At 45.1% G+C, this 16,339-nt stretch overlaps 1 protein-coding gene across 2 annotated transcripts in view; it reads right to left on the reverse strand.

Annotated features, from left to right (window-relative positions):
- Positions 1 to 16,339, reverse strand: part of VAV2 (vav guanine nucleotide exchange factor 2) — a 154,232-nt gene that overhangs the window by 39,694 nt on the left and 98,199 nt on the right. For both annotated transcript variants that reach the window (XM_060270532.1, XM_035113127.2), the window contains exon 3: positions 7,068 to 7,126. In XM_060270532.1, the coding sequence (XP_060126515.1) occupies positions 7,068 to 7,126 (59 nt within the window). The remainder of the gene's footprint in view (positions 1 to 7,067; positions 7,127 to 16,339) is intronic.

Raw genomic sequence — 16,339 nt, forward strand, 5'->3', positions numbered from 1 at the left:
GGAGAGGTGATGCCCCACACAAGGGGAGTTCAATTGTTCTTGGTTCCCAAGGCAAGGCAAGAGTCGGCACTGTACCTGATTCGTTCCGGGGTGCGGTACATAACCCAAAAAGAATGCAACCCGAACAACCGCGAAAGCGCAAACTGCACAACATGCTCAAACTGCACAAAATGCTTCTGCTCATGCGTGTGTGGCGAACCCAGAAATAGACGCTTCCGGGTTTGCAGAATTCGTAACCCGAAAAGTATGCAACCCGAAGCATACGTAACTCAAGGTACGACTGTACCAAGGTGTGAGTTCAGGACCATGGATAATGCTCCTGCAGAGGAGGCCAAACATCAATGTTGTTTTAGCAAAGCCCTGCAGCAACTGACTAGTTCTCAAAGCAGGGGTAAACAGTCATTGACTGAAGGATCTATCCACCAAAGTTCCTCTTCCTCCTCAGTTAAAGGATTGGTGCTGCCTTCTTCATCCATTGGCTCATCTGAAATAATGGGATTTCCAGTAGTGGGACCTCCGCTCCAGGCTCTGATTATCCTGAGGCAGGCATCCCCAAACTTCGACCCTCCAGATGTTTTGGACTACAATTCCCATCTTCCCCAACCACTGGTCCTGTTAGCTAGGGATCATGGGAATTGTAGGCCAAAACATCTGGAGGGCCGCAGTTTGGGGGTGCCTGTCCTGAGGAGTCTGTGGACCAACCATCAGAGATGGGTGGTAGAGCTGTCTCCTCAGGGCGCAGGGAATAGCATCAAGCTCTAGTGCCTTCTGGGCATGGATCCATCTGTTCCTCAGAGCTGTAGGTGCTGGATGACTCTTACTGCTGAGGATTAATTTTTCAGGGGCCATGACAGATGTAAACGAATGCTTCTGGGGAAAACAGGGGGCCAACCCTTAAGTCAACTTGATTTCCTAAGCTTGCCTGTTCAGTTGGCTACCCAAGCGGAGCAGAGGGTTAATCAGCTTCATTTCCTAGAACACCAAAGGGCACTCCTTCAAAGGCAGAGCCAGGCTGGAGTTAGAGAGGCAATGAGGAGGAATTACTTACTGCAAGATGGAACAGAAATCTCAGGGCCCGTCAGTCACCCTCTCGGCCTGAAGAACTTGACAACTTCCTTTTAATTATTGAAGAGCTGGTTCTTGATGCCATGTCCCAGTTGGTCAAGTCGGTGCACATCTGCATGGCAGAGCTGTACACTAAATCCCGCCTCATGCATAAATATTCGGTTGTCAAAGCAACCATGTGGCAGCTGGCCTCAAAGGCGCTACAGGTCTTTAAGACTCCCCAGCAAACCATTCCAGAGTTTTTCTTCAGTTGATGTGCCCCAGAGATACGTCTGCCATCCATGTAGGACAGGCATCCCCAAACTGCGGCCCTCCAGATGTTTTGGCCTACAACTCCCATGATCCCTACTTAACAGGACCAGTGGTCAGGGATGATGGGAACTGTAGTTCAAAACATCTGGAGGGCCGAAGTTTGGGGATGCCTGATGTAGGATATCCTTCTTGGAGAAGGGGAATGCCACTACTCAGTCATTATTGTTACTATTATTACACAAAAGTTGTATACTGCTTGATTCTCTGCCTAAAATATTGATTTCTTACAAATGCAGAATGAGCGTTATGTGGCACTTGTAAGAGGCCAGTTACGTTTATCAAAGTGGTTGAGTGGGGCATATGGGGTAAGACTACCTTATCTATCTGTGTCTCTTATTTCCAAAATGTCTTCCTTCGTGGAATCTGTTTTATTAGGATGTCTGCAACATTGTACTATACCTTCCGTTTATTTTATCCCAATGGCAATAACATGCCCCACACAACCGTCATTCTTTGTTTCTTCATGGTTTGTAAGTTGTTGTTTTTGAAAACTCAATAAACACGTCTTTTTTTAAGAGATGAAAAGGCCTGGAGGCTTTGCAGGTAGCCAAAGGAGCCCATCTAGCCCAACATCTTACTCTCACCATGGACAAGCAGATGCCTCCAGGGAAGTTCCAGCAGCAGGACATGAGCGCAACACCATATGCAGAAACAGAAAGACTCTCCTCACTTGTGATTTCCAACAACTGGCATTCACAGTGGAGGTAGACCCTGCCTACCGAATCAGGCCCTCTGTTCTCACAATGGCCAACCAGGTGCCTCAATGGCAAGCCTGCAAGCAGAATGTGATAGCAACAGCGGTCTCCTCACTTGTGACTCCCAACAAGTGGTTTTTCAGAAGCCTTATTGCCTTCAACTCTGGAGTTAGCATATAGAACCTAAGAAGAACCTATCTGGATCAGGCTAGAGGCCAATCTAATCCAGCATCCTGTTCTCATGATGACTAGGAGTATGCTCATTAAGGGAACCCCAAAAGAAGGAACTGAACACAATAGCACTCTCCCCTCCTGTTCTTTCTGATGACAAGTACCCAGAAGCACCCTGCCTCCATTGTTGCTAATTAAAGGGTCAAACGACCTAGGGATGGCCTTCCACATACTCTGCAAATGGGAACTACAGTAAATTCCAGCTCCCACAAATGGTGTGATGTGCCCTGAATCTACTGTGTATCCATTTCACTGTGGAGTGGAACAGACAATCTATATATAAAAAAATGTAAACTGGCCATGTCCGTTAGTATCCACGTTTGACCAAAACCGCTTGACCGATTGCGTTCAAATTTTGACACAATGCTGCATGTGAATATGAGACCAACCCCGTACCATTTTCAAAGACAGATATCACACCTGTGCCAGATAAAAAACCCAAAACCCTGTGTTTCAAAACACACCACTCAGACGAAAATGCATTCTGGGAAAAGAACCAGGTTGCAAACCAGCACCCTCTAGCAGCGGCTACACTGGTACTGCACCTATAAAACCTTCCCTCTCAACAGCAGCTCGGCTCCCATTTACATACTAGGCCAAAGACTTTACAGACTAGGCCAAATGGAGGTACTGACTCACCTGGGTGGGGGTTGGGAGGGACGGGATAAGTCAGGACATGGTGGGACCAATCACAGGGATGAGCCGGGGGTGGGGGGAAGAGGGGACATGATATGTCATGGGTCGGGACAGGGTGGGGGGAATCACAGGGATAAGCCAGGGGGTGGGGGGAGGAGGGGCAGGATACATCATGGATTGGCACAGGGTGGGGGGGACTCACAGGGATGCACCTGCGTAAACAGAACACGCGTAAAACAGGGGGACTCTGAAGGTGAGGGGAGTCTGAAGGGGAACTCTGAGTCTCCATTTAACAGACTGAGCCATAGCAACGCGTGGCAGGGCCAGCTAGTATTTCATAGAACTGTGTTGACACTCTGGAGATGACTAATCCCGCCATGGTGCAAGTAATGGAGTCCCCATACCATTTATTTCTTCTTCCTCCTCCTCCTCCTCCCTGGACCTTGCTTACACTGCAGGGATTTTTTGTTAATTAGAGAATGCGAGAAGAGAGATTGGCGGCTCAAAAGGTATTACACACCAGTACTTGTTCCCAATTAGCTGAGCAAGGACCTCCAAGTAATTACAAGTGCTGGGTCATCATCCATAATTTTTCTGTCCCCTTTTCTTTGCCTGCAATGAGCTTTAATCATGCCACATAAAAAGCTGGCTGACTTATACTGTAAGTGGTATTCTGACCCCACTTCACCCAGGTGATCTCCAGTTCAAAATTCTCCCTTTCCTGCTACACAACTTTCATCATACATGATTAAAAATCCCCAAGAGGTGCTATTCTGGATTCAGAAGCATGAACTTTAAACCCATGCTCCCCACCTCCATCCCCAAGTAGGAACATAGGAAGCTGCCTCATCCTGAGCTAGACCATTGGTCTATCTAGCCCAGCATTGTCTACACAGACTGGCAGCAGCTCTCCAGGCAGGTGTCTTTTCCCAAACCTGCCAGAAGATGCTGGGGAATTGAACCTGGGAGGGTTTTGCTGATTATTGTGATTACCAGCACAATAAAATTCAAAACAGTGACAATTAATTGCACTTTTATTCTAAATCCCATTTAGTTTAACTAACTCAACAAAATGAATGAACTTGATTCAGTGATACCACCTTTTCAAAGTCTGATAGCCATTATCTCTAGCATCTCCTTGCTGCCTCCTTGCCTCTTAGTGCTCCCTTCAAGTAATCCCACCACCCTCCAGTGGATGGTATCACCCACTTCGGGAAACACTGCTCTAACCACTACATCGCACTGCCCCAGCTATGTTGACATTTTAGAGCACGTATTTCCCTGACACACTTTACTGAAAGGCTACTAAATATTCCAAGCTGAATTTTGCAGAGCTGGAGAGGAAGACACGTGTGACATTGTGTGTGACTACAGCTGCAGCGTATTAAGTCTAATCATAGCAGCACAAGAACAGTGGTTCATTAGAAACGGGTTTTTGTCGCATTGTGTTGCTCACAGCTTGAGCTCTTGAGAATTTAAAAAAACCCTTCCCCACAGAGATATATAGGCAGCCGCTACCTGCACAACGGATTCAAACTACAAGAAAGAAAATTCCACCTAAACATTAGGAAGAACTTCCTGACAGTAAGAGCTGTTCAGCAGTGGAATTTGCTGCCAAGGAGTGTGGTGGAGTCTCCTTCTTTGGAGGTCTTTAAGCAGAGGCTTGACAGCCATCTGTCAGGAATGCTTTGATGGTGTTTCCTGCTTGGCAGGGGGTTGGACTGGATGGCCCTTGTGGTCTCTTCCAACTCTATGATTCTATGATTCTATGATTCTAACTCTGAACAGCAATTCTATCTTCTGAGGCTTAAGTAATTGCATTTACAAAAATTTAAATTTTAAAACAGAGCAATATTGACAATCGAGGATGTTGTGCATCCTAGCCCAAATCTCACCTTCTGGTTTTGTGAAAGTGTTCTTCCACTGAGAAAGAAGCTTCCAGATTTTTCCCTACCTTGTTCTCAGGGGCACATGAGGAGTTTTTAAGAATATAAGAAAAGCCCTGTTGGACCAGGCCTATGGCCCATCTATTCCAGCATCCTGTGCTGACAGGATGCCCGTGGGATCTAGCTGCTTTTAAAAGAGGATTAGACAAATTCATGAAGGGCAAGGCAGAAATGCTTATGAATACCAGTTGCTGGAAACCACAGGAGGGGAGAGGACTCTTGTGCTGAAATCCTGCTTGCAGGTTTCCTAAAGGCATCGGGTTGGTGCACAACGAACTTGAGCTCTTAATGCAGGATGGCAAATATGATCTAGTAGGCATTACTGAGACCTGGTGGGATGAGACACATGACTAGAATGCAGAAATGGAGGGGTTTAACCTGTTCAAAAGGAATAGCCCAGACAGGAAGCGGGGAAGAGGAGCATTATATGTGAATGATGTGTACACTTGTAAAGAGATCCATGACCTAGACCTGAGAGTATTTGGGTAAAAATTGTAGGAGAGGGGGAGAAAACCCCCCAATGATCTTACTGAGGGTGTCTGCTATATATATCTAAGCCAGTCTGAGGACTTGAGTAATGTCACCCTACATCAGATTCCCAAACATTCAAGAAGGAGACTTCAACTACCCCAATATCTGTTGGAACTCGAAACCAATTCCTCCATAGCCTTGCTGACAATTTCATTTCCCAGAAGGTGAAAGGTGCAACAATGCCATAATCTATATTGGACCTGGTCCTCAATAACAGGGAGGAACTGATTGATGAAGTGGAAGTATTGAGAACCTTGGGAGGAAGTGATCAGTTCCTCCTGGGTTTCATGGTACAGAGGCAAGCTAAGTGTAGTCAAACAAGCACACTGGACTTTAAGAAGGCTGGTTTCTAAAAGTCGAATGAACTATTGGGTGAGATCCCATGGTCAGAAATACTGAGAGAGAAGGGAGTCCAAAATGGATGGGGGTTTCTGAAAGGTGGCTTGTGCCCTGTGCCACTTCCTTGAGCTGACTCCAAGCATTGCTTATTTATTTCAGCAATGACAGTAAGCCTTTGAAGATCCATGTTAAGAAAGAATAGAGGTCACACTTGGGTTTGTGCAGGGCAGGCAGGCAATTGGGGGGGGGGGTGAAGAGAGGAGGAGGGGGGTGGGTTTTCGTCCAACCCTTCTGGCAGCTGATCCAACAAGGCAGCGGGAGTGTTTGTTCCTGGGATGAAAGGCAATGTTTGCAAAGCCCGGATCTTTGTTGCATGGGATTGCAAAAGAAACTTTCCACTTCCAAAAATTGGCTGTCCAGGGATCAAGTGTGAAAAGAGTTTTAAAATGTCTGGAAGTTGCATTTGTTGGCCAAGGAAAGAGGAACTGGGTTTACTTATCCATGAGAATGGTGTGAGGGGGGGTGCAAAAATCTGGGGGTTTCAGTACCTGCTGGAGGAAGAATATAATATAAGCCCTACTGGATCAGGCCCATCTGGTCCAGCATCCTGTTCTCACAGTGGCCAAGCAGATGCCCCAATGTGAAAAAGCCCAGAGGCAGGACTTGAGTGTAATAGCAACTCTCCTCACCAACTGGTATTCTGAGAGCATGGGAAATTCTGGGACTTTGGGGGGAGGGATTATATTACTTTGACACACACACACACACACACACACACACACACAGGTAAAAGGTAAAGAACCCCTGAATGGTTAAGTCCAGTCAAAGGCGACTATGGGATTGCGGTGCTCATCTCACTTTCAGGCCGAGGGAGCTGGCGTTTGTGTACGGACAGCTTTCCGGGTTATGTGGCTAGCATGACTAAACCGCTTCTGGTGCAATGGAACACCATGACGGAAACCAGAGTGCATGGAAATGCTGTTTACCTTTCCACCTTTATCTACTTGCACTGGTGTGTTTTTGAACTGCTAGGTTGGCAGGAGCTGGGACAGAGCAACGGGAGCTCACTTCATTGTGGGGATTTGAACCGCCAACCTTCTGATCGGCAAGCCCAAGAGGCTCAGTGGTTTAGACAACAGCGCCACCTGCGTCCCACCTAAACCAAAATCACCAATCTGCTTCACAACACGAAAGCAACCCCTCCCTCATCTTCACAGAGCAGTCAGCAATTAAATTTAAGAAAACCTGTTCTGCAGATTTAAGAAAACAATTTTGAAAGTGCTGCAACTTCAAGCAAAATGGAACCCCTTACCTAATTCCTTTGTTTTGAGCGATGCTGTGATGAGATAGTCTGGAGACTGCCGATATCACCTAATGAAAGAGAGACAAGGATGGGTGTTAGAGACGGATGCAGTTCTAGAGTCAGGTAACAAGGCTGTTATCGTCATCCAGGAAAGTCTCAGGTGAGAGTCGCTTTTAAGGATCTGTTTCCCCACCTGTTAGAAAAGAATGTATTTAATTTTGGTATAATTGCAAAGCCGTTGCTCACCTACAAAAACAATAATTACGTCAAGGAACTACATCTAAGCATAGCTGTCAAGTTTTCCCTTTTCTCGTGAGGAAGCCTATTCAGCATAAGGGAATTTCTCTTTAAAAAGGGGATAACTTGACAGCTATGCAGCTACGTTTTACTCAGAATAGAGCCATTGAACTTAATGAAGCTAAGTTCATTAACTTAGGAGGGGAGGGCAGTAGCTCAGTGGTAGAGCTTTGCAGACAGAATGTCCCAGGTTCATTTCCCAATGACATCTCCCTGCCTGAAACCCTGCAGAGCTGCTGCCAGCCAGTGTCAGCAAAACTAAGCTAAGTGGACCTAGGGGCAATTCAAACTGTATTTCTGATCATCCCTTTCAAAGCAGCCAATGTGAAGCATCAATTAAATAACTTTTCTTTTTGCCTTATGAGAAAGACCACACATTTTTTTAAAAAAGAAATAATCAGTACGTATAGCGGTAATAGTGTTCTACAAACTCACAATCAATCAATAAACATAGCTGCATTGCCCTTTTTGTTAGTAAATCATACATAGTATGCAATTGCATAACCGCCCTCCCCCCCCCCAAACCGCTTGAAGTCCACAGTGATTATTCACAAGTAGATCACTTATTTTCCTCTGCCCTCCTGCTTCTTCCTTTTCCTTTTGTGTCTTGTTAAGGCTGCAAGCCTGAGGGCAAAAACAGCCCTGTTGCTGTTTTTATTGATTCACAAGGCACTCTGGGAGCTTTTTCCTGCAAAAGAGCAGGGCGTTTTTAAAATAGGCTTTGAATGAATAAATAAATAAATAAGTCCCAAAGCAAAACTAAAAATCTGAATGTAGCAAAAGGAGCTACTTTGCTAGGCAAGGATGGCATGATTCTTACACATGCTGAGAGGAGCTGTGGACAGGGATGGAGTCTTCCACAACTAAGCCTTATGAGGAATACAGGTAGTTGAAAGAATTGGGTATATTTAGCATTGAGAGGAATGCAAAGAAATAGAGGATAACAACAGAATGGGAAAAACCAGAGATCTGTTCACGAAAACTGGATATATGAAAGGAACATTTTGTAAAAAGATTACCATAATAAAGGACAAAAATGGAAAGGACCTAACAGAAGCAGAAGATATCAAGAAGAGGTGGGAAGAATACACAGAGGAATTATACCAGAAAGATATGGAGGTCTCGTACACCCCAGGTAGTGTGGTTGCTGACCTTGAGCCAGACATCCTGGAGAGTGAAGTCAAATGGGCCTTAGAAAGCACTGCTAATAACAAGGCCAGTGGAAGTGATGATATTCCAGCTTAACTATTTAAAATTTTAAAAGATGATGCTGTTAAGGTGCTACACTCAATATGCCAGCAAGTTTGGAGAACTCAGCAGTGGCCACAGGATTGGAGAAGATCAGTCTACATCCCAATCCCAAAGAAGGGCAGTGCCAAAGAATGCTCCAACTACTGCACAATTGCACTCATTTCACACGCTAGCAAGGTTATGCTTAAAATTCTACAAGGCAGGCTTAAGCAGTATGTGGACCGAGAACTCCCAGAAATGCAAGCTGGATTTCGAAGGGGCAGAGGAACCAGAGACCAAATTGCAAACATGTGCTGGATTATGGAGAAAGCTAGAGAGTTCCAGAAAAGTACGTATCTACTTCTGCTTCATTGACTACGCAAAAACATTTGACATGGCAGGTTCTTAAAGAAATGGGAGTGGCTGATCACCTCATCTGTCTCCTGAGAAATCTCTATGTGGGACAAGAAGCTACAACCATAAAGAAGGCTGGTCGCCAAAGAATTGATGCTTTTGAATTATGGTGCTGGAGGAGACTCTTGAGAGTCCCATGGACTACAAGAAGATCAAACCTATCCATTCTGAAGGAAATCAGCCCTGAGTGCTCACTGGAAGGACAGTGTTCTCAAAGCTATGAACATGAGTTTGACCAAACTGCGGGAGGTAGTGGAAGACAAGAATGCCTGGCGTGCTCTGGTCCATGGAGTCACGAAGATTCAGACATGACTAAACGACTAAACAACAACAACATGGAATAACTGCTTGGTTCAAAATTGGGAAAGGAGTATGACAAAGCTGTATATTGTCTCCCTGCTTATTTAACTTATATGCAGAATTCATCATGTGAAAGGCTCGACTGGATGAATCCCAAACCGGAATTAAGATTGCTGGAAGAAATATCAACAACCTCAGATATGCTGATGACACAACCTTGATAGCAGAAAGTGAGGAGGAATTAAAGAACCTTTTAATGAGGGTGAAAGAGGAGAGCTCAAACCCTTAGTAAATTAAAGACTTCCCCTGCATATGAAGACAGGCTCCAGCGGATGAAGCAGACCAGACCAATAGTGGGTCCAATGGTCAAGAAGGCAGCTTCTGCTTGTCCTGTAGAGGGAAATGGGGGGGGGCTCATCAGCCTGCAAAGGGAGCCCATCTCAGAGAAAGAAAATTCTAATCCTAAACCTCTGCTGCCTTGTGGAATATTATCAGGAAAAGGCTAAGGAGTAAACCTATACAAATCTGGAGTAGAATCCCTAAAACGGTTGGATGGTGCCTTGTATACCTGCACCCAAGCTGGTGCCAAACGCATTGCTCTGCTTTCCTTTGGACTACATCAGTGTGGCTCGGGGGGGGGGGGTCTTGTCTGGGCAGCCCAGGACCTCCACACACACTGCCCCCAGGCTTGTGCCCCCACCCCGTGAAATCACTTCAGTGCTGCTAATGCAGCAGTTTGACTTCACCCCTGGAGGCACACTCCATTGTCCCTCGAGACAGACAGATGCTAACAACAATTACTCTGAATAGAGCTAATACTGGATGTTTTATTTACTTTTATTTCATAAAACTTATACAATGTATGATGGTTTTTAACAAAACTTCAAAGCAGTTTACAAAGAGATTAAAACAAAAATTATCAGCAAAAGCAGTAAAAACTCTTCAAAATGTTTTTAAAAAGTAAAATCTGCAACAACAACAAACAACTATTAAAAAAACATGCATCAGCATTCTACATATCTAGGTAGTCTTGCCTAAACCAAAATGCTTTTAGCAGATGCTGAAAAGAGTACAGTAAAGAAGCCTGCCCTCTAGGCAGGGAGTTCCCATGTGTACGTAGATACTGCCACACTAAATCACAGAACTGTAGAGTTGGAAGTGACTGAGTTATGGGTGTAGGAATGGGTATTATGTGGCACCGGTATAAGTGCCAGTTCAGTTGAAAGTGATTAAAAAGAGCTGCATAGGCCTGTCCATTCAGATAGATTATATATAGATCTATTTATGTGAGTGTGTATATATATATATTGAAGAGAACATCCAAGGGATAGCCTGAGATGTAAATCTTCCTCTCTCTCTCTTTCAGGGAACTGTGGGTTCTTTTCCACAACTTCCTGTAAATAACAAGGGAAAGACAATCCCTTCTGTTACATCCCGAGAGTCCCATCACCACATGGATATAGCTGTCACTCAGCATTTGTTAAAGGGTCAGACCTTCCAACAGGCTTATTAAAGAGAAGAGATCGACAGAGTTAAATTTACCAAGCAAGCAGAAAGGAGAGAAGGAAAACAATGATCTGACCTACAAAAACAAAAGAAAAGAAAAGATAAAGAAGGAGAGAGGTAACAGGCCAGAGACAAGCCCATCTGCTTCTTGCTCAGTCTTACCCTGGTGTCTCTCTCCTGGGGAGATTCAGCCACAAAGTACAGCCACAGCCCACATCAACTCAACCAAACTGCTCGAAATTAGGCATGATGACAGTAATCCCGCCCTTTTAAATGAGGGGCCAGTGTGGGATCACAGAGGAGGGGAGGAGGAGGGGAGGTCTGTTTTTATGCAAGAGAGAAGGGGGGAGAGATGGGAGGGAGAGATTGGGATGTGAATTTTGGAGTAGTTCTCATTTTCATGCACACGTCCTCTAGCCAATTCATTGAACCAATAAAGTGAAGCCAAACTGAAATCAATTTTGTTGCTCTTGTGCCTGGGTCCTGCTTGCAGGTTTTCCGTCGAGCATCTAGTTGGCCACTGTGAGGAAAAGATGCTGGATCATGAGATGCCTTCAACCTAATCCAGCAGGGCTCTAATTTTATTCTACCTCCACCACCGGGGGCAGCATGGCTCTAAATGCCAGTTGCTGGTGATCACAAGTGGGGAGCATGATGCTGTTGCACTCAGTTCGTGCTTTTGGGCTTCCCACTGGGGTATCTTGTTGGCCACTGTGAGAACAGGATGCTGGATACATGGGCAACTGGCCTGATCCGGCAAGTTCTTCCTATGTTCTACAAAAGGCACAAAACCACACACACACACCTACTTGGCTTTCACAACATCTTCAGTTTGAATCAACCAGGGTGGGTGGGTGGCATACCTTTTTTGCACAGGTCTCCTGCCTTTAACAATGAGCCTCCCCCCCCCCACTTCCAACTCAAGCAAGAGTGTTTTAAGCAATTCAGTTTTGCAGCCCTGTCAACCACATCTTCTGCTTGCACAACCAGTTCTCAGCAGAGGCAAAAGGTGCCAGGCAGAAATTTGTCATGAAGGCCCTATGGAAGGGGAACCTCAGTTTGCCCTTCCATGAGTTTCCCCTCCTGTGACTCTGAGCATGCCTGACACTTGGCGTGGCTGTTCCAAATGATGACAGACAGTCACACGCAAACACTGACCCCATGCTACAGGCAGGCAGGAGGAGGAGGGGGAAGGTGATGACCCTCCTGTGGCTGTGTGAGGGTCACAAGGGAGGCATCCTGGCTCATAAAGCAGAATTCTGCTGCTGCTTAAATTAATGCAAATTAAGACAAATGTGAATAACTGCTTCTGCTACTGTTACCTGAGACAAAGGGTTCTGGAATTCACTGAAACCTGTTTTTTATTGTCCATAGATTTGTTTTCTTATATTGTTTTAATTCTATTAGAGTTTGATTACTTTTTAGCAATTATCTTTTAGCTTTCTGTATTTTATCTGTGTTGTTTTAACTTACGGTATGTAAGACACTTTGAGTCCTGATCTAGAAAAATGGTGGATATACAACAACAACAACAACAACAACAACAACAACAACCTCACTTCACCATCCCCTAAACGTTGAATGTCTTATCCAACCATCAACCAAGCTTTAGAGATTCTGGCAGGCACACTCACATACTACCAAATCTACCATTGCAGTCTTGAGAGCTAGAAACCTGTTTTTAAAGATAAACATATAAACAAACAAAGAGCTCCCAGAAACCCAGATTCTGCACTTTCCCCCCCAAGGTTGTGACCTTTTCCTGGATCCCTTGGAAATACAAGTCAGTGTTCAAAGATTTTCAGGTACATTACCTTAGCAGTTCTCACAAAAGCCAGTAAGGCAGTCCAATACCGGTACTATCCTTTACTGATGTGCCTTAGCAGCATTTTTTTTTAAAAAAAAAGGAGAGCCTGTCTATATAGGAACATTTTACTACCTGTCTCATCACAGAACTGCATTTGATTGGGGTGGAAGGTGGGGAGAGCACTCTTGGTTTGATGCTACAGATAATCAGCCTACCCTGGGGTGAGGAGCAGAGAATGTGAATAATGAGATAATAACTGCCTTAGTATTGTTCTCTAAGATCTATTGCCTGGGAAAATGCAAAACTACGAGGACCAGAATCTTACCTTGTTTTTAGGGGCAGTATGGTATTTATTATTGCTGTTTAAACTATCACACTGTTATTGTTAAGAACCTAACATTTTCAGTCCCATGAATTAGTGCAGAAGGAACCAGGTTCAACCCCTAATGGGTTTGGGAAAGACTCCCTGCATGAAACCATGGAGAGGCACTGCCAGTCAGTGTGCGCAGTACTCAAGTGGGTTTACCAATGACCAGGCTCAGTCTAAGGCAGCATCCTGTGCACCTGTTTAAATTAACCCGAACCATGAGGACTAGAATCTTGCCAAAGGAAGGGTTGTACCTCAGTGGTGAAGCATCTGCTTTGCATGCAGAAGGCCCTAAGTTCAACCTCCCAAGAGCAAATCCAGTTACGGCTGGGAAAGAGTCCCCTGCCTGAAACCCTACAGAGCAGCTGCCATTCGGGGTAGACAATACTGAGCTAGATAGAACCCAATAATCTGGCCCAGTGTAAAAGAGCTTCCCATGTTCCTATGCAGGAAAGGCAAATTTCATCCTTGGATAAAAATTCCCTGGGAATTTTTTTCTCTCCCCTCCATTAGCTCCAAGAAGACCGAAAATGTGGAATGGCATGGCAGATATCATACCAATTAATATTTCAGGCCACCAGCAGGAGATCAGGAGGGCATCTAAGCCCTCTTAGCTGGCGGTGGTTCAATCCAGCTGGAGGAAGCAATGGGTCAGCTGACAGCTCAGCGCACAGCAGTCCTCAGGAAAGGATAAAAGTTGGAAGGTAAAGGAACCATGACTTATTCATACGCCTCAATTCAGCCCTACGCTCAGAGGCCCCATGACACTGAAATAACAGTTCAGCAGCTGTCTGGTGTAACTGAAAGGTTATTAGGAAACCAAAGCAAAAGCAAAATATATAACCCACCTCTTTCCCCCACTTCAAGCACTAAAAACAAATGAATAACTAAGAAACTGATCCCTTTTGCACAGATATGGGAAAGCTTTTTTTCTGCTACTCCAGAGGGCAGATCCCGAACCAATTGATTCAATAGACAAGAAAGGAGATTATGACTAAGCATCAGGAATAACTTTCTGGCGGCAAGAGCTGTTCGACAGTGGAACCAACTCCCACAGAAGGTGGTGGACTCTCCTTCCTTGGAGGTTTCTAAGCCAAGGTTTTGTAGTCATCTGTAGGTGGTTCTCTAGTAGAGGTTCCTGCATTGCAGGTGATTGGACCGGATGACCCTTGGGGACACCTTCCAACACTACAATTCTATGGTTCTATGACTTTAACAGCTCTTTAAAGAGGAGGGCATGTGTGGTAACCTGATTGTGGGTATGGGGGCAGGCTGCAGATCTCACCTGCTTGATTCTACCACCATGAACAGTAAGTATAGTACAAGAGGATACCATTCTTGTATTAAACGATAAGGCAGCTCTGGTTTGGGACATAAGAGCAAAATCTGGGTTCTTCTTATGCTGGGCCAGACACAGCTGTGTTGGCTGGAGCTGATTGGAGTCGTTGTAGCTCAATGCACTGGGTTGCAGGAGGCTGGTCTAGCTGCATATCTAGTTGTACAGTCATGTTGCGTCTGCTGCGGGTTGCATTTTTTCATGATACGAACGCGGTGGACCCGGAAGTGTTTACTTACGGGTTTCGCCCCACGTGCATGCACAGAAGCGTTCTGCATGCTTCGCGCATGCACAGAAGTGCTCTATTGCACTTTTGCGCATGCGCGAAAGTGCTGCTCGGGTTGCGGACTTTTCAGAGTGCGAACAGCACCCCAGAACAGATCGGGTCCACAACCCAAGGTACCACCGTACCTGCACTGGGTCAACCCAGTTTCTCCATTCTCCCAGAGTCAATACAGTCATACCTCGGTTAAAGTACGCTTCAGTTTGAGTACTTTCAGTTTAAGTACTCCGCGGACCCATCTGGAACGGATTAATCCACTTTCCATTACTTTCAATGCGAAAGTTCGCTTCAGGTTAAATACGCTTCAGGTTAAGTACAGACTTCCAGAACCAATTACACTCATACCTCGGGTTAAGTATGCTTCAGGTTGAGTACTCTGCGGACCCGTCTGGAACAGATTAATCCACTTTCCATTACTTTCAATAGGAAAGTTCACTTCAGGTTAAGTACACTTCAGTTTAAGTAGTCTGCGGACCCATCTGGAACGGATTAATCCATTTTCCATTACTTTCAATGGGAAAGTTCCCTTCAGATTAAGTATGCTTCAGTTTAAGTACTCTGCGGACCCATCTGGAACAGATTAATCCATTTTCCATTACTTTCAATGGGAAAGTTCGCTTCAGGTTAAGTACAGACTTCCGGAACCAATTGTGTACTTAAACCGAGGTACCACTGTAATATGGGTCAGGGAAGAAATATAATAGTACCCCACATGTCTATCCTTACAGCCCCAGCATTTTTAATTGGGAAAGGGTCTTAGCTCAGTGGCAAATCATCTGCTTGGCATGCAAGAAGTCCCACGTTCAATACGTGGCATTGCCAGGTAGGGTTTGGAAATGCTCCAATCTGAAACCATGGAGCACTGCTGCCTGTCAGTGTACAATACTGAGCCAAGTAGACCAGTAGTATGACTCAGTAGAAGGCAGCATCCTATGCTCCTAAGGCAGTTTCTATATTCCTAATTTTAAAAAAATTCAACTTTCTCTAGCTTGATTATGCTGTTTGTTTTTTTCTAAACAACCCTAACAGGCCCTTCCAAAGGAAAGATGGATTCGGGAGAATAAACATCAGCAGATACAGCAGACTTGAGGCACCCTCCTTGCATAGTGGAGATAGCATTAGATTTAATCCCAGGACCATCTGCACATGCAAAGCCAGGAGGGTGAGGACGGCATGTGGGGCCTTAGGAAAGCTGCTTGGAAAAGCAGGCAAGGGGGCCAAGAACCCCTGACATCTAAATGGCTTTGGGCAGGAGACATTACTGCTGCCAGTAATGACTGACAACACACTTTGGAAGGTTTCCTATCACATCACATACCCCTGCAAAATCTGGCTGAAGGACAGCAGGAGAAAAGAGCATTTAGCTAAGTGCATAGCAGCTTCAGAAGCAGCACTGGTAAAAATGGGTGCTCTTTATTGCTCATTTCTAATTTTACAACTTGTTAGATTTCTTACTCCCACCTGTTCACAACTCCCAACGAGGCACTGCTTCACTCTTGACACTTGAAGTGTAGATTTTTAGGACCCAACTTATTTTTGTGATTGTAAGTTGTTTCAAACTGATTTTAATATTGTGTTTTAATGGTGTAACCAGCCCTGGGGCCTTAGGTTGATGAGCAAGTAAATCATCGTCATCATCGTCATCATCACTGGAACATAAGAAGAGTCTGCTTGCTGGATCAGGCTAGTGGCCCATCTAGTCCTGCATCTTATTCTCACAGTGGCTAACCAGATGTCTCTT

The sequence above is a fragment of the Zootoca vivipara genome, chromosome Z (assembly GCF_963506605.1).
Source record: "Zootoca vivipara chromosome Z, rZooViv1.1, whole genome shotgun sequence".
NCBI lineage: Eukaryota > Metazoa > Chordata > Lepidosauria > Squamata > Lacertidae > Zootoca > Zootoca vivipara.